The 23696-nt window shown below is 59.8% G+C and overlaps 1 protein-coding gene across 4 annotated transcripts in view; it reads right to left on the bottom strand.

Annotated features, from left to right (window-relative positions):
• Positions 1-23696, bottom strand: part of PRDM16 (PR/SET domain 16) — a 340205-nt gene that overhangs the window by 16413 nt on the left and 300096 nt on the right. For 3 of the 4 annotated variants that reach the window (XM_070768348.1, XM_070768345.1, XM_070768347.1), the window contains 7 exons: positions 19856-20069; positions 17878-18025; positions 17266-17419; positions 12611-14024; positions 9283-9370; positions 6235-6404; positions 5533-5610 (listed from right to left, as the gene is read on the bottom strand). In XM_070768348.1, coding sequence (XP_070624449.1) covers positions 5533-5610; positions 6235-6404; positions 9283-9370; positions 12611-14024; positions 17266-17419; positions 17878-18025; positions 19856-20069 — 2266 coding nt within the window. The remainder of the gene's footprint in view (positions 1-5532; positions 5611-6234; positions 6405-9282; positions 9371-12610; positions 14025-17265; positions 17420-17877; positions 18026-19855; positions 20070-23696) is intronic. The other variant, XM_070768346.1, reaches the window with a different exon arrangement.

The raw sequence follows: 23696 nt of genomic DNA on the forward strand, positions 1-23696 counted from the left end.
TTCCTCCCTGGCAGACAGACCCCTCCTCTGGCCTGGTCCCAACTCCTCTTAGTGGGTCCTCAAGCAGACCCACCCCCCTTGGGGACTCAGCCTGCCAGTCCACTCGAGTGGCTAGTGGCTGCAGGGCCGCACCAACCCTCCTTAGTGTCCTCTGCCCCAGGGTGATGGGGGCTCCCAGCCTCGCCCCGTCAGATGGCCTCCTGTCCATGGACCCCTTTGGTGGAGGTGCCCCCAGCCCTGTGCGCTTGGTTTATCTTAGTGCCCTCCTGGGGGCACCTGCTGCCAGGCTGCGTGGCGCACTCGGGAAATGAAAAAAGATGCTCTTTCCTTGGATGCTTCGGTTGTCCGAGTATCATGACACCAAGTTATCAGAGCAAAGCATGAAGTTGCCACAAGGAGCAATCTGAGATGCCGGCGTGTGCAGGGTCCCTATGGGTGTGGGGCTTCTCCCAGGGCAGGGCAGAGGAGGGAGGGGGGGATGTCCCCCAGGTTATCACAGGGGAACCAATGGTGAGGGCCCAAGAGACACTGGCAGCAAGAAACAAGAACCAGAGAGGGTGGGGCGTCGGGGACTGAGGACCCACGGCACAGCGCTGCAGACAGGGCCGCCTCGTCCCGTCCCAGGGGTCCAGGCCACCACCACTGGCCAGCCACTCCCACCCGTCCAGGGCGTCCAGCCGGGCCATGGCAGGGGGACTCCGGCTCTGGGTCTCCAGTCGCACATGGTGCGTGTGTCAGTCTGCTCATGCACACGTGTGAGGCTATATGTGCATGCTTACGGGTGCATGTGTGATAGGTGTGCACGTGCTGGTGGGCACGCTCATGTGCTCCTGGTCTCAGAACTTCTCTAGGGATGCCCGTACGCGGCTCAGAGGCACAGGAGCACTGACTTATCCATCCCTGAGCTCAGCTATTTCCCTGTTTTGGGAACCAGGCTCCTGTGGATTGACAAGCAGAGAGGCAAGCATGGCAGAGTGCTAACCGGGCAGGCCCTTGGCAGGCAGAGTCTATGCAGCCAGTGTGGCGGGGCAGGGCTTGGGAGACTAGGTCTGCTCAGAGGGCATGGCTGGGAGGTACGGGGACCTGTCCTGAGGACACAGCCTGGTGGCCGCGCTCCAGCACGGTGTAGTGGTCACGAGCACTCAGCCCTGTGGACGGACACGTGTCTGAGGACACCCCGGGGCCCTGGCCTCTCACCCCAGTGCTGCCCGCCCACTTAGGAGGCGCTCGTCTGACACTTGACATTCAGAAGATGGCCCTACCTGGGGAGTCTGGGCAAGCCCAATGGCCCTGGGTCCCTGAGACAGGACGCTTGACACCCCCAGGCTGGCCACTGGGGCCCGGGGCTGAGCTTTTCCTGCTCAAAGCTGGTGGCAGCTCTCTGTGGTGGGAGGGTGAGAGCCCCCAAATTACCACCCCCTACTCGTGGGTGGCTTCTCCCTACCTGTAGGGCTTCAGTGGTGGCTCAGATGGTAAAGAATCTGCCTGCAACGTGGGAGACCTAGGTTTGATCCCTGGGTTGGGAATATCCTCTGGCGGAGGAAATGGTAACTCACTCCAGTATTCTTGCCTGGAGAATCCCCACAGACAGAGGAGCTTGGTGGGCTACAGTCCATGTGATCACAAAGAGTCGGACACAACTGAGTGACTAACACTTTCACCCAGGAGATAATACTTATGGGACGGGCCCTGCTTGGAGGAGCCCAGACTGCTCCCCTGATGCGATTCTCGGGCTTCATTTACTCAGTCCCGAGGCTTCCAGATGCTGCCTGAGGCCAGACTCATGCTGGCTGCCTCCACAGCAGATGGGCTAAGAGCTGCCCATGATCCACGCACTAGTCCCCCGAGCTCCTTCAAGCCACCCCTTTGGCCCTGGGGCTGGCCTGCTGGGCCAGCTGAGCTGCCACCAGGCCCCCGGGAGCCCCTAGGACGTAGGGCCTTGGTCCTCCCACAGTCGTGTAATGTTCAGCAGCCTCGACTTGGACCCCTGTCCCAGTTGCCGGCACCAGGAGGGTGGCTGTCTTGTCCTTCTCAGCTGGGGTGACAGAGCAGTGGGACTGGGGCTTCAACCCTCTCCCCTCTGGGCTGAGCAGAGATGCTCAGGTGTGCTCTGATCCAGTGATCCCCTCTCAATAGTCCAGGAAGGAGGACTTTTACATCCCTGCCTGCACCATCTTGCTCCTCAACTCTGCCCCCAACACACCCTCAAGCCCACAGAAACCTTCACCGCCCAGTGCTGCCAGGCTCGCCTGTAGGGCAAGTGCAAGTCCAAGCTGGCCCCAGCCCACCCAACAGCCTTCCCACAGGCTGCATGGGGTGCTTGCCTCGGTCTACACGGATGTCTGCACACTCAGCCTTCCTTTCCTGTATCTTAGGAAAAGTAGGGACCCTCGCTGAGCCCCAGCAGTGGCTGTGCAGTATCTCTGAGCAGTGGGACAGCTGAGTGAGAAATAGGACTGGATGAGGAGCTCGGTTGCGGGCCTGAGCACCGTCACTCCCCAACCTCTGCTGGTGGGAGGGGCCGGGAGAGCAGCCACACATTCAGTTTGGTCACAGGGTTCTGAATCTGACCCTCTCCTGGTTCTAATCTAAATAAATGGCCCAGAGAAGTGCATCTGAAATTTAGGGGACTGGTGAGCCCAGGGCTGCGAGGGAGCAGGGCTCTCGGAGCAGCTGGAATTTGCGTTGTAAATAAGCTGACAAGTGGCTAGTGAAATTTATGGCCGTGCTGTATAAAATAGCACACCATCGCACTCCAACAGGAATGGGAGAGCGGAGACCGGCCAGCCGAGGCAGCGGGCAGCCAGGGGACCTTGCTGTGACCGCGTCTGCCCCCGCCCCGGGGAAGCCAGTGGTGTTGAAGATGCAGCACCGGGCGGGGAGAGTGAAATGGCCCCTGGTGGGGCGGTGGCTGTGTCCACTCTGGAACCTAGTGGGGCCGTACCAGCCACCAGAGAGAGATAGGCTTTAGGTAACTGTAAAAACCGGGAAAGGAAAGATAGCAGAGATTTTTGTAACCCTGTGCTGTGTGCTTAGTCGCTCAGTCCTGTCCGATTATCTGCGACCCAATGGACTGTGGCCCGCCAGGCTCCTCTGTCCATGGGGATTCTCCAGGCAAGAACACTGGAGTGGGTTGCCGTGTCCTCCTCCAGGGAATCTTCCCAACCCAGGGATGGAACCCAGGTCTCCCGCATTACAGGTGGATTCTTTACCGTCTGAGCCACCAGGGAAGCCCAAGAATACTGGAGTGGGTAGCCTATCCCTTCTCCAGCAGATCTTCCTGACCCAGGAATCGAACGAACCAGCGTCTCCTGCATTGCAGGCAAATTCTTTACCAGCTGAGCTACCAGGGAAGCCCTTTGTAACCCAGGCTTAACAATAAAATGAACAAAGAACAGACACGTATGGGCCACCTGGAGCCCTGATGGGAATGGTAACAGGACCTTGCTGGGCACGTGGACTCAGCACAGTTAGCAGGATGGGGAGCCACAGAGGAAACGATCTGCCGATGGGGGGAGGTGAGCATCCTTAGAGCCGGAGTCCCAGGTCCCGCCAGGAGCCACAGTCAGCCCACGTGCATCCAGAGCACGTGCATCAAGACCCCCGACCCACCTCTGGGCAGCGCCGGAGGGACCCCTGGACAGGCTGCCAGGACAGAGGAAGCAGCCACCCTCCTTCCCACATCTCAACAAGCCCTATGTTCTGGAGCTTGAAAAAACATCATCAACTGCCCCTCATCTCCCAGCCTCACTCAGAGATCTCTAAACTAGGACACCGGCCCAGCCGGGCAGAGGTTTGTCACACTAAGGGGTCGTGCCCACTGTGTGTCACACTAAGGGGTCTGTCTTTCTCTTGCTTGTGGGGGCACCCACCCACCAGCTGGGCCTCCGTGGGCACACACACAGTGCACACATATGGGGTACAGACAGGCGGTGGCGGTTTTCATTGGCGTCACTGGGGTGACTTGGGCTGTGCCAGCACTGGCCTTCTGTGGATGAACTTGCACTTTCTTTCCTCCAACTGAAGCCCCTCCAATTCCCAAAGTGAGGCCAGATGCCCCAGTGATGTCACAAGACAGGCCCACACCCCAAACTCCTCATTGTGGGGCTGCCTTGAGCTAGATACAGTCAGGATTTGCAATGCCAACTTTCAAAGCAATTATTGTTACTCGTGTCGAAACTCACAGATTGAAAGAGCAAAAGAAATCAATGATAATTAAATCCTTCTATAAACATGGACCTGAACCCCCAGGGGCTCTTATATGCAACCCTGTCCAGAAGTTGGTTCTCCTTACAGAAACACACAGGGCTCCTTGTCCAGGAGAGAAGCAAGCCGAGCCCTCCTTTGTTAAGTTGTAAGTCACTTTTGGAGGGTAACAGGGAAGGAGGCTGTGTGCTGGGGGCCAGCTGAGGGCACTGAGCAGATGACTGGTAAGCGATGTAAGCTGACGCTTACCCGGCTGGGACAGGGCCTGGGGGCTATGATGCCTGCAGGAGCCCCTGTAGCTGCCCTGCGCAGGGATGGGGATACACCCTCACTCTCCTGGACCCATGGGTCACTCCCAGCTGTGTGCCCGGACGACAGGAACCTGACGCTGCCCACTTAAAATGATGCCAGACCCCTTGCTCCCGACGGCCGCTGTCCACCAGACAGCCCAGGATGTCATCCTGGCATTGGGACCAGCATCCCCCAATTTGTCTCAAGGTCTCCCTTCCCTGGGACTCCCGGCCCCACCCCCACCGGGTGGGTTCCCCAAAAGCCAGGATGTTACCCTCAGCTCTTTTCTTGGCCGACAAATGCCCTAGGCACCAAGAGAAAAGGCCAGAATGGTCAGCAAGTGTGGCTGTGAGCTTGGACCCTGGCAAGTCAGGGGCGTCTCTGAGCCTGAGGCTCCAAGTCTTTGAAACAGGGAGATGCCCCCACCAGTTGTGAACGTGAAATGTAGAGGCTCTCACAGCCCCCATGCGCTTGCGACCACATTCTGCAGGGAGGGGACTAGGCACCAAGGAGCGAGGTGGGGGCAGACAGGGCTCCCGTCTAGGGTGGTCGGGGCACCTAGGTGAATCCTCAGGATGCCCCCAGCTTGGGTAGGATCCAAGTTTGCACGGGGCTCCTTCTCTGAGACCAGCCCACCCTGCCTTAGGGGCTCACCCTGGTCCCCTGCCCGGGCTGAGGTCAGCAATGGCCAGCGGCTGTGGGGAGGTGGGTGGAGGTGGGCTGGGTGGTGGTGACGCTGAAGCTCCCTCTCCACACAGACCACCCCTGGGCCTGGCTTCGCTCTCCAGTTGACACCCCAGTGGCAGGAGGAAGGGCTGCTCCCAGACACGCTCTGGGGTCAGTGTGCGGGAACCTTCCAGAAGCCTGATCTTTACAACATCCCCAGGTGCGTGAGGGCTGAGCGGCCAGGATGGAGTGACCCAGTGACCTGGAGCAAGGTCAAGCATTGCTTCCACCTGCTGCCCATCCTGTGGCAGGGGAAGGGGAGGTCCGCCAGGAGCCTGCCTCCCGCACCCCGACTGGGCGGGCTCCTACCTGTACGGCTGCTCCCCGGTGTGCGTCCTCAGGTGTCTCGTGAGGTTTGCTGACCGGGGGAAGATCTTGCCACAGTACCTGGGGGCAGGCAGTGGGGGAGGGGTCCATCAGGCAGGCGCTTTGCCATAGAGGTGGGCACCCAGGTGTTTTCTGGTGCTGTTTCTCCCACACCTGGGGGCAGGTGACCCACTGCACACCCTGGATTTCAGTTTCTCCTCGGCCTCAGGGCCCAGCTGAGTGTCACAGAGAGGCTGGACACACACCACTGGGCAGCTGGCGCTGGCCCACACTGGCCCGCTCAGGGCCGTGCCCCTGCCCGAGGCAGTTTCTCAGCCCCCAGCCTAGCCTGGGCCGAGCTGGAAAGCACCGGCTGCACAGGCCTGTGCAGCTGGGGACCGGCCATCTCTCCTTAGTGCTGAGCTTCCCACCACCCCCAGAGCCGGGGTTAAACACGGACCAGCAGCCTTAGCTTCCGGCTTGGAAATTCCAACCTGCTGGCCAAGGCTGCATTTTCTTGTGCTCACTGGAGCACAGCTTGGTGTGGATATTTTCAGGGAATGACCTCAAGGGGACAGTGGCCCACCGGCTACCATGTGGACCCTGGCTGAGACTGAGCTTTTTCCTGGAAGTGCAGGTTCATGGGCCCTTGTGGCGCCTGTGGCCGCCTCACTGAAACTGCTTCAGGGGCTCACCGCATCTCACCTGCACGTGTATCGCTCCTTGCCCTTCCTGAGAATGGGGTCTGAGAGCGTTGGGGGTGGGGACCGGAAGTTGAAGGGGTGGTGTGGGAGGGGCTGCAGGGAGCTGCCAGAGTCCACCTTCATGGCCGCGAAGCTCTCCAGCTTCTCCGTCATGGTCTCAATGGCTGACATCTGTTGGCAGGAGAGTGAGAGAGGCTGTGGGGCTCCACTGCACCCCCAGTCCTGACGCGCCTGGACCCACCCCACACCTGGGTATCCTGGGTGACTGAGCATGGATCATGGACAAGCAGGGTATCATTGGAACCAGCGGTCTCCTTCTTCTTGGCCACTGGGCTGGGTTCTTTCACTTCCTGCAGCCAGCCCTGCTCTGGTCCTTGTTTGGAACCCCGTCACAGTCCAGGGTCCAGTCTGGGGGAGCTGCAGCTGACCATCACCTGCCAGCCCCTGGGTGATGCGGGTCACTGACACTTGTGATCACAAAGCACCTTACTTTGAAACCAGCCAGCAAGCCCTGCTGGCTCAATCCCTGGCTAGCACTCCTTATGCCTAATTTGGGATGAAGACAGAATTATACCCTTTTTTGTTCGTTTTTTTGAGTGGTCAAAAAATTTAGTTAGTGTTGGTCGCTCAGTCTTGTCTAACTCTGCAAACTCATGGACCACAGCCTGCCAGGCTCCCCTGTCCATGGGATTTTCCAGGCAAGACTACTGGAGTGGGTTGTCATTTCCTTCTCCAGGGGATCTTCCCAACCCAAGGATTGAACCCAGATATCCTACATTACAAGCAGATTCTTGACTGAGCTACCAGAGAAGCCCAAAAAATTAAGATAGCTATCTGAATCTCAAATTAAAAAATGGCTCACAAACCTGAAGCACCACCACCACCTAGTGGCAGCAAACCATAACTACAGGCAAAGTGCTAAAAAGAAATTCAACAGCTTAAGACTACACCCAACCGCGGAACGCCGAAGCCAACATGACGTGCGACACAAGACGGGGTGACATGGACCGGAGGGGCTGCCTGTCTGCTCGTTGGAGATGCCAAGGGCTTGCCTGGGGAGCAGAAGGGAGCTGCTTTCTCCTGGCCTTGCTCATTTCCATCTGGTGGGCAGGGTTCTGACTAGAATCCTGTGCCTGCCTTGGGGCTGGGGGACAAAAGTAGGCAGGGGGCTGCGCAGGCCTTAGCAGCATTTCTCCTCTCCACCTGAGACTGCCTGCTGCAAGTCAGGCCCTGTGGGAGGCTGGGATGAGACTGAGAAAGGAAGAGTTTTCATTGTGTCTGGAATCCCTCAGGGTTTAGGCTGGGGAACAACTGAATGGTTATGATAAGACACCAGAAAGGGGTTAACAAACAGAAGATGGGGTCCATCCTATGGCTGAGGCCTCCCTTGATGCTGGGCTGCCACCTAGACCCTGGCCAGCTCTGCATAGTTGCAGGATTTGGGCCTCACCGTCCCTATGGGATGGGCATGCTCCCTTGTCAGACGCATGCTGCTTCCAGCTGTGGACGGCCTGCCTGTCTCCACTGATGGACAGATGGACACTGCCTGGCCCCTCAGATGCTGTCCAGTCTCTCACTGGCACATCCATGGCCTAGATGATGGGATCTAGGCACACAGACTGCTGCCCATCTGCCAGTGGGTCTCAGTTTTAGCTGCAGCCTTGGGAGGTTCTGGGACTACTGCCCTAGACTCCCCGGGACCCCAGAGGTGGTGAGGAGCAGTGGCCTGACAGGACTGCCTCTCCCTGCTCCACCAGGGGCTGCACACCTGCATGTCGGGCCTCAGAAATGAGAGGCAGCTGACCATAGCATGTTGGTGTCTTTGTGCATTGTGACCCCCGCCCCCCACCCCAAGACTTTACAGTGGCTGGAAGCTGCCCTGTCCCAGTGATGGCCTCACCTCAGACCATTTCATCAGGGGACTTACTAGTCACCTCTCCCACCCCCACCCCCGGAACTGGGCTCAGGGGTAGGCAGCAGGGGTAGCTGGTTGGGGGAGTGGGCAGCAGAGACAATGGGCAGCCAGTCCCCTGCCAGGCCCCTCTTCCTCAGGCCTGGGAGGCTCCGGCCCGCCCGGCCTACTTTGCCTGATCAGATATTCCCGGCCAAGCTCCCCCACAAACACAAACACAGGATGTGCCTGGCTGGCTTGCCTGCTTTTTCCAGCAGGGCCTGAGGAAACCAGGGGAAGTTCTTAACCAAACTCCGAGGCCCCCATGAGACAATGGGAGGCAGTAAGTTTAGCTGTGAACCCAGGCGGGGTGCAGGTTCCACAAACCAAGGGTTTGTCCCAGGCGGGAAACGCGGAGGGAGAGAACAATGCCCGGGTCTGGAGTCTGGGTCCAGGCTGGCCCACAACTCAGTCCCGAGTCCTCCGGCTGGGGCAGGGGAGGCCCGTGGGTCTGGGGCCGGGGCCGGGCTCCAAGCGGTGAGAACAGGGGCACAGAAGTGCCTGCAGGCTTGGCGGGGTCTGTGGCTACTCCCCAGACTTGGGGGTTCTTTTTCCCAGACTCCTGATTCTGGTCTTGACAGGTGGCCTCGCCACCCTCTGCATCCCCCGGGGAGGGCAGTCTGTCTGTCCGCGACCCCCTGGGATCCCCTGAGCTCGATGCCAGTCCCTCTGCTGCTGTCCTGCTCCCTGCCTCTGCCCCCTGTACCGCCCCTCCTCTGCTGACCTTTTCTCTTAAGTGCCCTCATGTCCCTTGTACCAGAGAGGCTGCTGGCGTCCACACCTCCCTGGGTCTCTCCTATTCATTCTCCCTATGGTCCAAATGTTTGGATATGCTCCATCAGAGCTGCAGCCCACCGCTGCAGGGGGGACGTTCACTACCCCTCCCAGCCGTGGGTCGAGGGGGGCACCCATGGCCAGAGTCCCTGGCTGCTTCCTAGGGCGCCCCCACCAAGGACCACCCTCCTGCCTCACCTGTCTGGCCCTGTCTCATCTTCCCCAGCCTCACAGGGATGGGTGGGTGTGCAGAGATGGGAAGCAGAGACCTGCCTGCGGCTTGTGGCTGGGCCTGGATGGACCTCACGCTCCCACTGGCCTTACCTGGGGGTGGAAGAGCAACGGGGATGGCCTCAGGTACTTTTCCTTAAGGGCTCCCACCGGGTCGGTCACCTTCCGCTTCTCCACCCTGCTGGACAGCAACACAGAGGGTTACGGACCCCACTGAGCGGCCCAGCACTGGGCGGGGAGGGGCCGTGGTCCCTGCCCCTCCTGCCACCTGTGCCCCATCAGTCACAAGGTGGGGGCCTCACCTCGAGCCCAACTTCCACGGGCCCTGTGACCACATCTCACCTGATGTCGTAGGACGGTCTGTGACCCGGCTGTGCACTTGCCTGTATGAGCACATGCTCCCCACACCACACCCAGGTCTGGACCCCTTCGAGTCTCCCCAGTGTCCCCCCAACCACCCAGCTGCCAGCACCCATGCATGTGATGAACGCCTGATGCCGGAGCTAGGACTCTTCCCTAAGGGTCCCGTGTGTGGCAGCCTCTGCCCACTGACCCGTTTGCCCAGCGAGGGCTCAGCCCTGTTGGGGTCCCTGGGCTCCCCAACAGCGGAACATGGGGCACACAGGGGCTGCCGCCTACACTCAACTTCCCTGTTCTGCCGAGCCCTTGGCACAGGTGCTCTGTCCAACTGGGTGGGTGTGTGAGCTACCAGGGTCCATCCGGGCAGGGCTGTGTGAGTGATCAGCAGGTTTCTGTCCTGGGGAGGTCTCAGGGCCTCCCCACAGCAGCCAGGCAGTGTCTACCTAAAACCTCAAGACCGCTGCTGGAGACAACAATTCCAGAATGTTCCCCAAATGCCAGTACAACTGCCAGTCACAGCAAGTGGAAGAGGAGGCTGTCCCTCCTCCCCTGACCTCCTCCTCTCACCATTTCCAAACGATGCCCGCCTCAGTGCCCCCCATGGGAGTCCAGATTTACACAAGGTGACTTGGGGAGTCCTACCACCTCCCTGCAGGCAGACACAGCTGCAGGGACCGCCGCCTTGTCTGTAAAGGGCCACACTCCGACCCCTGTAGGGCTCAGCTCTGCCCCTAGGTGACCTCAGGGCCTTAGCAGAGGCCCCGTTCAAAGCTGGGCTGGGTCGGTCTTTTAATAAGGGCCCCAGGGTGGGTGGTGTGGGCGAAGAGGAAGGGGTCTCACAGTGGGTGAGGGGGTATTGAAGATCGTCTTCTGCCTTCTCCTGCCCTCTGTGACTCATGCAGCCCAGCAGGCTGGCTCCAAGAAGCCCCTTCCAGCTGACCCCTGACCCCCAGAAGACATGCACCCTGCCAAGGTACACGGCTTTTGTCATCACAGTGTCCCTGGCCCTGTCACAGAGCCAGCAGCACGTGGAGGTGAGAAGGGCTGGAGGGTCGGGGGGGAGTCAGTCTGGCGGTGTTGGGGTTCCTCCAACCTGGGGAAAGGAGGGTTATGGGTATGTGTCCATGGTCACACCCGGGGGGGCCTGTGGGGACACTGGGGAGTTTGGCTGGAGTCACCCCAGGACCATCCAGGAGCTTGGAGGACCTTGTCCCCTAGCCCTTGGCCAGTGTTTACACAGGCAGTGACTGTCACCCACACCTTCACTTGGAGGTAACCTTCTCGACACCACAAGTGATCATCTTGACTGGGCTCGGGGCAGTGGGGAGAGGTTACCCCATATCTCGGGCATTTTTCTGGTGTCTGTGTGTGAAGTTGGGGACCAGGCAGCCCCTCCATCAGCAGCTGTACCCTAAATCCAGAGGGCAAGAGCCTGGTACAAGCCAGGTCTCAGAGAAGTTCGGGCAGGAGGGGAGGGTCCGGGGGCCCTGCGGCCAATTCCTGCTTCCAGGCCTGACTGGCTGCCCCGCCAACTTCCAGAAAAAGGCCCAAAGCCCTGAACCAGGCCTGCAGTGGGGAGGGGAGGGGCAGAGGAGGGCTGGGGGCTGGGAGGGGAGCTGGGACAGGGTGGACAAGGAGGCCGAAGGGAAACAATTAACCCAGAGCCTCTTGAAGGCCTGCTGGCTCCAACTCGGGAGGCTTGACCAGGAGCCTTGCTCGCTAGGTCTCCTGTCCCACCCCTTCCTCTGCGTGAGGGCTGCTTGCCCTGGTGGGGTCTCCTCCCTCGAACCCCAGCTATATCCTGTCCCCCATACTGAGTCCCACGGATTCAACTGAAATTGGCAGGTGCCCCCTGGGCCTTTGACGGGCATGTTCACCCCAGAAAGCCTGTGAGCCGCTGTCAGTGGTGACGGGCCTCTGGTCACTTTCTCACACCATCTGTGGATGGTGTGTTCTTAAAGAAACACCCAAGGGACCATTTTTCAGGTTTCCTGTGATGACAGCGCCAAGACCTGGCAGGAAATGGAACCAGCTGCAGACACAGGCCAGCCAGGGCCCTGGGTGAGCGCGGCTGGGGGGACTTGGGTGGGTGTGGAAGGCAGAGCAGGAGGCTGGTCCGTGCTCCCTCCTCCCCATCGCTGGCAGCCCTGCCACCACTCTTCCCGCTGCACCTTGGCAGGGGTGACCTCACCTGCACGCCCATCCCAGGCCCTGCCTGGGCCCTGTGCTTCACACGAGCCCTCAAAGTGGCCATGCGCTCCCTGAATTCCCACGTAGACACACTCACCTGTGTGCACACGGGCCCCTCCCACACAGAGCCATGGGCCTGTAATAGTGGCTGAAGCACCACACGTGCCCCTCCAGCCCCGCCCAGGGACACAGCTCCCTCCTGAGGGCTCAGCCCTCCCAGCACCCCGGGACACGTGCAATGGGGGCCAAAACCCCCTGATCAAAGCCTACTCAGAAACTGGGGAGGGGGAATCAGTTGGCCCCTCACCAGAAGGTCTATCAGAGGGCTGGAACGCTGATGTTTTGCCAACCTTCCAGAGCTTTCATCTTTCTCCCTCCTCCTCCTCCCTCTGGGGAGAAGTGGCTCCTCCTCTGATCGCCCCTAGGCCAACAGGAACCCCAGCTGTGGCTCCGGAGAGGGGTGGGGCCCATGTAGGGGCCACAGGGCAGTCACAGGGAAGCAGAAATGCTTGAGCAGACCTAACAGCCAGGCGTGTCATGGGAGGCAGAGTAGGTTCAGAGAGGGAGGCTGGAGACACCAGCAGGTGGGCTTCTGGGGTGGAGTCTGAGGGCAGGCTGGGGTTGGGGTTCAAGGGAGGGCAGCAGCTCTCCCAGTGGCATCTGCGAAAGGGAGCCAAGTGTGCCCAGAAGACCCTGCCAGGCACCCACCCTAGGAAAGTGCCGAGCCGGGCCTGGACTTCAAAGCAGCACAGACCCCTCCCTGCCCAGAGCTGAAGCACCTCCTGAAGCTGCAAAGACAGAGGGACGAAGCTTGGGGGAGCAGGGGAGGTGGTCCCCAGGGAGAGCACGTGAGGGCGGGGCATGTGAATACCTGTAGATGGGGTCCATGAAGAAGGGCGATGGCTTGGCATAGTGCAGGGGTGGCTGCTGGGGCAGCTGGGCTGGGCACGCCTTGGGCAGCCCCTCGCTGGGCCCCAGCCTGCGCTCGCCGTACACGTGGTTCTTGCGGGGCTCCCGTGCCCCTCCGTTCTGGCTGGCCCGCGCGCGGCTGCCAATGCTCAGGTCCAGCGGCTGCTCCTCGCCAGACGCCGGGGCTGGGGGCACCTTGGGCGCCGGCAGGATGGGCTTGGCCTCTTTGGGTTTGGTGGTGAGGTCAAAGGGGGACTCGGCACTGGGGCCGCTGGCCTTGAGGGCGTCCCGGGGCGACTTTGGCTCGGCCTTGACCAGCAGGTTGTGGGTGAGGGCACGGTCCGTGAAGGGGTACAGGGAGTGGGGGAGGTGGGGCAGGAACTGGAAGGGGAACACGGAGTGGTAGGGCAGCGCGCCCAGCTTCTTCTCCGGCACGCCCATGAAGCCGGGCCCGAAGTACTTCTCGGCGATGGACGCGATGGCCTTGATGGAGTCGCCTGCCGCGCCCGCCGCTGTCAGCAGCTGCTCCTGGGGCGGTGGGAAGAAGTGCTGCGAGTAGAAGACGGGAACCTCGCCCACAGTGTTCGGGGCGCCCGGGGGCACCGTGCTGCCCCCGAACTCGGGCTTGCCCTCGGCCGTCTTGCCCTTGTCCTTGGTCTTGTCGCGGTCACTGTCCACGTCGCTGTCTAGGTCGGAGCCTGTGCCCGTGGTCGTGTCCAGGTCGGTCCCGGTCGTGGTGTTGATGTCCTCGAAGTCGCTGCCGTCTGACAGGTCACTGCCCCGGGGCTTGAGTTTGGTGGCATACGCCTCCTCCAGGTGGCCCTCCAGCTTCTCCTCGGGCCCCGCGGCCGCTGCGGTGCCCTGGCTACTGTTGCCGACGGCGGAGACGAGGGGCAGGGCCGGGTTCCCCAGGGGGCTGGGGAGCTTGGCGTCCTGCGTGTGGTTCAGGGGGCTCTTGAGCAGCGGCGTGGGAGGTAGCAGAGGTGGCCGGGGATACAGGGATGGAGGGAAGATGCCCGGGAAGCCGGGCGTGAGTGTGGGGAAGCTGGGGGGTGCCGTGGAGAAGGGCAGGCTCCCAGGGTGCGGCCTGGAGGGGAAGTACTCGCCAAAGCCCAGGCCGGCGTGGTTGAGACCGGGGGGAGGCTTGGCCTTGTCCATCAAGGGGCTGGGGGTCAGGGGCAGGCCGGGCGCGAAGATGCCTCCCGGCGGGTAATGGTTCTTGCCCTCGCAGAAGCGTCGGTGCTTGTTGAGGGACGAGGTAGTGCTGAACATCTGCCCGCAGTCCTTGCACTTGATCTGCGTGCGGCAGTCCGCGTGCATGCGCTTGTGGCGGCACAGGTTGGAGAACTGCGTGTACGACTTGTGGCAGACCTCACCTGGGGGCAGCAGGGCAGAGACAGCGGTGTGAGGGGAGGCGACGGGGACCCGCACTGCCTGGGGCTGGGGCACCGGGGGTCTGGCTGAGTGCCTGGAGTGGCGTGCGCCTGGATGTGTGTGCGTGTGTGTGAGTGCATGTGTGCACGTGTGTGTGCACACGTGCGTCACTGGGTATGACTACCTGCATGTGTGCTCAGGTGTATGCATGCATGTAGGTATGCCCACAGGTCTATGGGCACGTGCGCTTGTGTACATAAGTGTGTCATGCATGAGTGTGTATGTTCACAAACATTCGTTGCACTATAACTGTGTCATCACATGTACTTGCAAACACATGTGTACATATACATATCTATGCACATGCACCCTTCCCTGGGATTGGTCTCTAGTGACCAAGATGGGTTGGCGACCATGTTCCTGTTCCTCCCCTGGGGTCCCTGGGTGGCCTGGGTAGATCTCTACCCACTTCGGCCTTCACTGGAGAATGGGCCCTGCTGCTCTGTGTTTTCCTGACCCCATGAGTTTGTCAGGTGGGACCGAGGTCTTCAAAGTTGCTCCCAGAGATGGGCAAAGACACTTGTGTGCAGCTGCACCTGCCCATCCAGACTCCCCACCGGGTCTCCCTACCATGCCAGCCACGCTGTTTCAGCAGAAGGGAGTAAAACAACACCCCTTGGGCTAGGCCGCCCACTTCCTAAGGTTTAAAATGCTCTCAGCTTCCCCCCTTGTTCTGCCTCCGGCCCTGTGAGCTGCTCCCAGGACAGGGAGGCCTCAGGAGTGACCAGCCCCTTGGGGTTCTTAATCCCCAGGCCGGGGAGCAGAGCTCCTGGCTGTGACATCAGAGTCTGGGGGTGGCTAGAAGGTGGAGGTGGGAGGGGAGCCCCTGAGGGGGCTGGTTCCACATCTGAGAAAAGTGAGACCTCCCCAGACTGGGATGGAGAGGCCGCTCCAGCTCTGTGCGTAACAGGAGAGGGTGGCGGCCAGAGCCGAGCGGCAGGCCCTGCAGGCCCTGGTGACCCAGTCTCACCATTTTCCCAATGGTGAGCTGAGTGTCGGACAACCGCCAGTTTTTCTTTCTCTTCTTGTTTTCCTAACCAGCAACAGAGGAACACACACACACACACACACACACACACACACACACTGTCTCTCTCTCTCTCTCTCTCTCTGCAGGACGATTTGCTTCCTAAATGCAGCCCCCGTGGAAACAATGATTTCAGCGTGTTTCTTGCTCTCCGCACACTCTCGCCGCCTGATGTCATGCGAATCTCGCTGGGAGCGCTGGCCCCGAGCTGATCGTGCTCTTTAATCACAATATCTATTTATATTAACGGCTCTGCCTTCCTGGCTGTCTGGCTTGGCGGGACGTTTTCAAGGCTGAGGGGGAAGAGCACTGCCTCGTTTAATCAAATCTGCCCTTTTTGGGAGGAGGCTGGTGCAGAAGGGCCGCTGCTCCTTGGGAAGGTCTATAAATACCCTCAGGCTGCCTGCCGACCCTCGGGGGAAGAGAGGCCACTCCCTGGCTCAGGGCTCCTGGCCAGACCAGTGACACCTTGCTACGTTCCCAGCCCTTGAAGAGGCTCAGTGCCGCCCTCTGTCCCCCACAGTGGGGCTCCGTGGCACCTCATCAGTGGCTTCTGCCATCCTGAGCTTGGAAATGGCACCCTCCAGGGCAACTCCTGGTGTGTGTGGTGGGACACATACTCACTCTCAAGAAGTGCATTTTCCCTGACTAAGGGAGTGGGTGACCCAGGTGGGATGGGGGCTCAGTCACCTCTAGCAAGACAGCTGGAAGCCTAGACTTGGAGCAGTGGGCAGGAAGGGAGCACAGCCCCAGCTACTCAACAAAGGCCTGACCAGCCAGCGAGTATGGCCTCTTTGGGGGAGCAGTCCAGTCCTGTGAGACCCCCACATTGGTGAAACCACTGAGACCCAAGTCCTCAAGTTCCCAGAGTTAGCTCCTCCCACCCCAAACATTGATGTGCTGGGACCAGAGAGGTCCCAGGCCACCCAGCCTGGGGTCAGGCCCCTGGAGCTGCAGCGGGGCCTCGAAAGCCTGGTCACTTCACACTGCCAAGACTGTTTCCTTCTCTGTTACTTCCCTTCGGTTGGACACAGCGTGGTCCCTGCTCCATCAGGTTTTGTAAGGGTGCTGCAAACTCATGTGTGTGAAATGACAGCTCAGCACAACCTCGTGTGGACAATGACTCAGCACAATCTTATATGAATGACCCTTAGTGTGATGCTGATGTGAAGGATGAGTCGGGACAATCTCGTGCGAATGCTGACTCAGCAGAATACTGGTGTGACCGATGAGTCAGGACACCACTGGTGAGTTAAGCTGGCCGATAAGTCAGCTCTGTGTTGGTGTGAACAGTGACTCAGCACAATCTCAAGTGAGATGACTTGGTGCAATGCTAGACAGAAGAACCTTCAGTATCTCCTGAACTCTGAGAAGTAGGGTCATGCTCCTGCATTGGCCCACTAGATTCCCAGGACCTAACTCTGTGACCTCTGACTCCTCTCCTATTACTTCCCTCCCCAGAACTTGGGTTACCTATAGACCATCCCATCTCCCAGCATACGGGCCAGATGACACCTACTTGGGCACCTGGAGAGCCTCCTGACCCTGCAGCCCTCCTGCCACCCTGGTGATGGCTTAGCTTCCGTCTCCTCCACTGGCAGGTCAACGGCATGTGGACAGGGGTCCAGTTATTCATGCCTGGCCCCTGCCACCCAGGTTAGCATGGGGATACAGCCTGGGGTCCCCAAAGGCTGCAGGTGGGTGGGAAGCACTGATATTATCACACCTGCTGGAGCTCTGGGCAGCCCGTGTGTGTGGGGAAGGGGAGGTGGGGAGGGAAAAGGTAAGTTGCTGGCTTCTCTGCAGGACCACAGGGATCTTCACTACCCACTGCCCACCTCCAGCCACTGGATGAGTGAGCCACAGGGAGGACCCAAGGGGCGCAGAAGGGGAAAGTGAGGCCAGAGCAAGATGGATCCCAGAATGAGAGGGTGCGAGGGAGCAGGGTAATGATAAAGTGGCACCAGGAGGCAGCCACCCCTGGGCAGAGGGATTGGCAGCTGCCACAAGTGTTTTCTGGACAGATGGGGTCCCATGAGCAGGGAAGAGCCTGAGGACTTCACCCCTTGGCTGACCCCCAAGCATTGCCCACCCTGGGCACGCGGGAGGGAGCTGGCGGGGGCCAGGCGGGGGCCGGGCAGTGACCACTCACTCACATATAAAAGGTTTGACGGTGCTGTGGATGTGCTTGTGCTGCTTGAGGCCCGAGGAGGTGGCGAAGGTCTTCCCGCAGTCCGGGCAGGCGTGGGCCCGGGCGCCCACGTGCTGGGAGCGGATGTGCCGCTGTAGGTTGCTGGGGTCCGTGAACACCTGGGGACACAGACGCTGGTGCGTCACATTCTGTCAGTTGCTTCCTGTGGACCCCGGGTCAGGTCATGGGACGGGGGTCTCATTGGGCACTCTGCCCACTGCCCTGAGCCTGGCCGGACAGGTCTCTGCTGGGGCAGTGACCCGCTGGATGGCCTTAGGTGGGCTGTCAGGCCTCCCTGGACTCTGGTTCTTCAATAATAATTCCCGACAGAACTGTGGCCCTGAGGGTGCTCCAGACAGGAGCTCAGAAGCTTTCTTAAGGTCCGGGTCTTTGACCCAGGAGTCTGTCCTGCCATGTAGGTGGGAACCCGAGAGGACCTGGGTCTGGCCCCCCTCTGCTTCCCCGCTGTGCAACCCTGCACACTTCCTGTCTTCCTCTCGAATGGCTCGGGGCCCATGGCTCCCACATGTGCTCTGCATCTTGGCATGGGCGGGGCCAGCAGGGCGAGCCCGTTTACCTTCACGCAGTTTTCACATTCGAAGCGCTTGCCGCTGTCGTGGGACATCTGGTGGCGGATGAGGTTGGACTTCCAGTTGAAGGCCTTGGGACACTGGTCACACTTGTACTCTCGCTCCTCCGTGTGGACGACCATGTGCTGCTCCAAGCTGCACACGGGAGACCAGGATCACCAGGGGCCCGGAGGGTAGGGCCTCATCCCCGCCCCTCAGAGCCCCTGCCACCTCCTGCTCCGAGAGCAGAGAGAGGCCTGGCAGCCAGTCTGTCTGCCTCCTGCCTGGACAGGGCAACTGGGTGGACCAGCAGACACGGCCTTCCCACGTCAGATGGCGGGGGGAAGCCAGGGCATGGATGGAGTTCGGGCCCTCACCCAAGACCACCCCCAGGCATCCAGAGCCAGGCGGGGCCCCAGCTCACACTTCTGTATTTCAAGACAAACTTCCCCTTGATGCTAACCTTGGGCCTAACAAAAAATGGGTCTAGAAACTTCCAACATTGCCACGAGTCCCAGAGGAGCCCCGGAGTGGGGGTGCGGCCCAGGAAACCCAAGGTCACCCCTCTAAGTGCCCAGAGCATGCCCCCCGGCCAAGCCAGACTGAAAGGCTGCCCACCATGCATACACCACGGGGGTGGCGGAAGTGAGCAAGGGGTCTCCAAGTGAGGTGTGATGGGAAGGCAGGCACAGCTGCAGGGAGGGGTGAACTTGGATGAACAGGCTGCCTGGAGCCCCCCACCCCACCTCGGGGGATGCCCCACTTCTCCTCCTGTCCCAGGTATGACCGTTAATCTTCATGAGCAAAGCAGCAATACATCACGGCCCGTTAATTACGGGGCCCAGCCATCCATTTAGATCAGAAACGCCTGGTTCTCCAGCACCCGGCAGATTGTATCTTTTCCCCTGTTGTTAATTGTGATTTATGTGTTTATGTAAAGAAAACACGGGTCCTCTTGAGCAGCGCTTACCGCCAAGGGCCTCGGTCGGGATTTGCCCAAACTCTTATTTTCTCAGTCATCCGTTCTGGGTGGAGGGTTTCCCGTCCCCAGGGGGCTGTGAGGGGATTGGCATTCAATTCCCCTCCATCCTACAGCCAGTTAGTGACCTGATGGGGTTTCACTCTGACTTTGCAGGGGCTGTCCCGGAGGAAATCCTCAGAGGCGGAGGACGGGCACAGGTTGTGAAGGTCTTCACCGGTCCCTGGAGCCCGGGGACTTTAGGGCCTGGTTCTCCCCACTGGGGTCCCCAGCTCCCAGGTCCTGACTCCTGCCTTGCCTTGGGGCCTGGGAGGCTGCATCTAGCCATCGCATGGCTGGCTAGACATCTGTGCCCACATCCATGAAGTCTCCTGGGACAGGTGGGGGCTTCCATGGGACACAGAGGCTGGTACCTGGGGTGGGGGGTGAAGGGACCCCTGGGTGGCCCCTTCCTGCCCACATCCACTGTCTGGGAAGGAGTCTGCATGTGTCCAGAGGGTCAGGCCACTCCAGAACCCCTTGGGCAGCGTCCCCCAGCCTGGCCCTGGACCTCATCTTGGAAATGGTGCTGGGGCTTGACCCTTGCATATCTGGGGGCCTGGCCTGCGTTCCTGACTTCCTTCAAGTCTGTCCCCACAGCTCAGCCCTGGTGACATGATGGGGGGTTGCAGCAGTGGTTCTAGTGGGTGCCTTGAGGATTCTCTGTGGGTGGGGAAGCTCTGACCAGGGGCCAGGCCCTTAGGGTCAGGGTGTGAGCTGTGACCTCCAACTGCCAGCTCGTGGGCCTGCATTGTCCCCAAGAGCAGATGATTGGGCTGGGTTCCTGCCCCAAAGGCATATCTCCATGCCCTATGGAGCCTTGGGTTTCTCAGCCTGGGCAGGCTGGAGGGCCCAAGGCTGACCTCTGCCCTTCTCAGGGCTCCCCCTGTGCTCCCAGGGCCAACTGACCCAGCTGTCCGTGATGCTCCTGGGGGGTGAGGGAGGCGGGCGGGGGGGTGGAGCTGCACCTGTACTTGGTGGGGAACATCCGCTCACAATCCTTGCACTCGTGGGCTTGCCCGTCACTGCCGCCACCGCCCAGGCCCTCAGGCTTGAGCTCCTCAGCCAGGCCCTCGTAGAGCGCGGCCCCCACTGAGCTGCACGCGTACTTCTTGTGGCGCCGCAGGTCCAGCTTGGAGGGGAAGAGCTCGTCACACGCGTCGCAGCGGAACGTGGGCTCCTCTGCAGGGGAGAGAGGACCAGCGTGGGGAGGCGCCCAGGACCCACCCCAGGCCCACCCAGGCCCAGGGGCTGCAGGGGGTGCGGGGAGCCCGCAGGCCTGCCCCCCAGGCTCCGGCATCCTTCCTGCTCATGTCCTGTGCTGAGAGAGGCTGCCCCGGGGACCCGGAGGGACCCTAGACTCCACCATAAGAAATTCTGAGGAGTGTTGGGCCCCGTGCCGGCCGGGAGCAGAGAAGGAAGTAAGGCTAAGTGCTTTGTGTATGAATTAGGAGGAGAGACGGCTGGGCTCTGGTGCATATCATAAATGATTGTCAAGGTCAAACAAATAAAAAGGAGGCGGCTACTATGAAGTTTACGAGGCAGCATCCTGCGGACCCTGCCAAGCCAGACAGCTTGGAGCTGTGAGTCCCGCGGAACGACCTCCGAGCCATTCTCCACCCGTGGCTGCCTGGACCCAGCTTCTCCCCAGAGCGGGGGCCCCCTCTTCCCTGCCGAGGACCACCCCGTGTCCCCCAGGTCTGGATAGCGAACCCGCACAAATGAATCAAAAGGTGTTCTTGTGAGTGGCTGTGTGAACGTGTGTGCTCCTTGTGCACGGGTACGCAGCTGTGTGTGAACATGGGTGGATACTCCAGCATGTCTGCCGCCTTCTCGGGGCACTTTTGCACGGGTGTGCAAGCATTTTTGTGCATTTGTGCTCATGTTTGTGCTGGTGTCATGTGTATTCCTGTGTATGTGTGCATGTATTTCTCTCTGTGGCTAGTATGAAAATTTGTATGTCTGCATAGCTTCACACTTGTACGCCTGCATTTGTGCATGTTTGTGTGTTCATGTTGTGTGCTTACTTGGCACATGTGAATGGATGTGTTTCTGTGCATGCATATGTGTTATGTGTGCACACATGCGTGCATGTTAAGTGTACACATTTGTGTGCATGACCGCCCATGAGTTAGTGTGTTGGGTGTGCATGTGTATTCGTAAGTGCATGCACATTTGTGGGTGAATACACACTTGTATGCACACGTTTGTGTCTCTGAATGTGTGTATGAGTTGTGATTGTATTTGTGCATGTTTTAGTGTGTTGGTGTGAATCTGTGTGGGCATGTGTGCATTTATGTGTGAGTGTGCATGTGCACATGATCAAGGACCTCTGGGTCCCACAGTGGGCAGAGCCTTGACCTTGGGCTGGATGCTAACTGGAAGGGCCTGACCCTGAGGGGTACAGAAGCCAGGGAGGTGGGGACATGGAGGGAGGTGGGGGACTGCCTCCTGCCCCCTCCTTGTGGCAGAAGGGCCACCATCAATGTCCCAGATTGCTGAGGAGGGAGGGGTGGCTAGGCAACATGAGCCTGTGGCCAGGGTTTGGGGGAAAGAGAGGGGTGGACTACAGGCAGGGAGGCCTCCTCAAGACTGGAAGCTTCCCTGGGCGTGAGGGCAGACCCACTGCTCCCACAGACCCCTGAGGGCAGGGTCTGGCCACACCCGGCACCCCCACCGGTGGGCGCCCAAGTTCCCATGCCCAAAGGAGACACTCCTGTGGGATCCAGCCCTGAGATGCCCCTGGCTGAGCCCCCGGGCCTTGGACAACACCCTGGGATGCACGGGGAGGCAGCTGTCACCTTCCCTGGGAGTCTGGGGGACATGCATGTGTTGGGGGAGCCAGGCCTGGTGCTGACCAGACGTAAACAAGTCCTGGTGTCCCAGCCCACTGGCCAACGTGAGGCGGCTGTCAGGAACGGTCTTGCTCGCGGGAAATCAAGAACAAGACAGGGAAGCAGCGCCTGCTTAGAGTCTTTGGAATCTGGGGACAATGCCCAGTCCTACTCTGTGTGCGGGGACCTGAGCTTAGCTAGGAGCTTGGAAGGCTGTGCCCCGACCCCTGGACCTGCCCCAGACACAGGCCAAGACATAGGGTGGACTGCAGGAGGCCAGAGAGCCAGCAGGTCCTCACCAACCACGGAAGCCTGGGCAGAGGAGGCGGGGACAGCGGCCGCACAGCTGACCCTTGAGCCAGCATCCGCAAACACAAGACCTGTAGCAGCCTGGTGTCCCTGCCACCGGGCAGCACTGCCGGCCAGAAGGAAAGGGGCGCATTGTGGCTGTCTGGAGATTTAAGTCAGAGAAGATTCTAAGATGAAGCCCATCAAGGCCCTGGGCCGGTCCTTGGTGCCACAGTGGCGCCCCAAACACGATCCCATGAGGGGTCAGGTGGGCAAGAAAGACACACACAGCAGAATAGCCACTGGCAGGTCTGTGAGATGTTGCCTCGAAAACAGGAGGGAGGGGACTTCCCTGGTGGTCCAGCGGCTAAGATTCTGCGCTCCGAGTGCAGGGGGGCTGGGTTCAATTCCTGGTCAGGGAAGTAGATCCCACATACCACAACTAAAAATTCTATGTGCTGCAACTAAGACCCGGCACAGCCAAATAAATAAATAAATAAATATTTAAAACAGCAACAACAAATAAAAATAAAGCAGAAGGGAGCCTGGATACTGCTTCAGGTAAGTGTCCACTGTGAGCTTAGCACCTGCGGTGGGGCGCCTCCACGTGGCCGGCTTGGTGCCCGGGAACGTTATCATGTTTCCTCCCCCGAGCCTCGCATCAGGCCGCAGGTTTTATCACTGGTACACGGAGGCCCGGGGAGGCCGCCGGGCTCGCCCGGGGCATCCGGAGGTGAAGTGGCAGAGCTGGTACCCACCCTTCTCTCTGCTGGGTGCCTGGGGGCAGGCGGCTGAGTCCCAGTTTCCCGCTGAGGGTATAAGAAAGGCACCCTGTGTGGTATGTGCATGGGGCGCGATGTCAGTGCCCACCCCCCCACAATCCCCCACAGGGCTTCCCTGTCCTTAGAAACATGGGGTCCTTCCCACTGGAATCAAGAACACCATCTTAGAATACAACCGGATGCCCAGGCCCCACAAAACCGCTGCTGTGGGTTTGCTCTGACTTCCTGGGCTGGAATGAGGCTGAAAGGGGCCCTCCCACCAGCATTACGAGGAAGTGAGAAATGTCAATTCGCATCTTACTCTTTCGTGCTAAGCGTGCTAAGTCGCTTCAGTCATGTCTGACTCTTTGTGACCCACATGGACTGTAGCCTGCCAGGTTCCTCTGTCCATGGAGATTCTCCAGGCAAGAACACTGGAGTGAGTTGCCATGCCCTCCTCCAGGAGATCTTCCCAACCCAGGGATTGAACTTGTGTCTCTTGCATTGACGGGCAGGTTCTTTACCACTAACATCACTCTTTCTGGGCCCAAAACAGTCACTGAAGTTGAAATTTGAAAAGAAAAGAAGGGCCAACCCCGCCTTTTCATAGCACTGACCAACTTATGTTTCAGCTTGGATCTGGAATTTGGATTTATAATGAAAATTCAGCCTGCATCTCACTTCAAAGGCATTGGAGGGTGTCCGGGAGGTGATGGAACCAGTGATGGAGGGTGCCCCCCCTTCCAAGTCCCCATCCCACCAGGGACCCAAGTTTGTTCCTGTCGAAGGACAGAGGCTGGAACAGGACACATCCAAGCCTTGCCCACTCATGCCATGGTGTGGACAGGTGCCCCTCATCTTCCACACAGGTAAAGTTGGCATCGAATACACACCTAGGGCAAGCTGGATGGGGCAAGAAAGATGCG

This window comes from Bos indicus, chromosome 16 (assembly GCF_029378745.1).
Source record: "Bos indicus isolate NIAB-ARS_2022 breed Sahiwal x Tharparkar chromosome 16, NIAB-ARS_B.indTharparkar_mat_pri_1.0, whole genome shotgun sequence".
Classification (NCBI taxonomy): Eukaryota; Metazoa; Chordata; class Mammalia; order Artiodactyla; family Bovidae; genus Bos; species Bos indicus.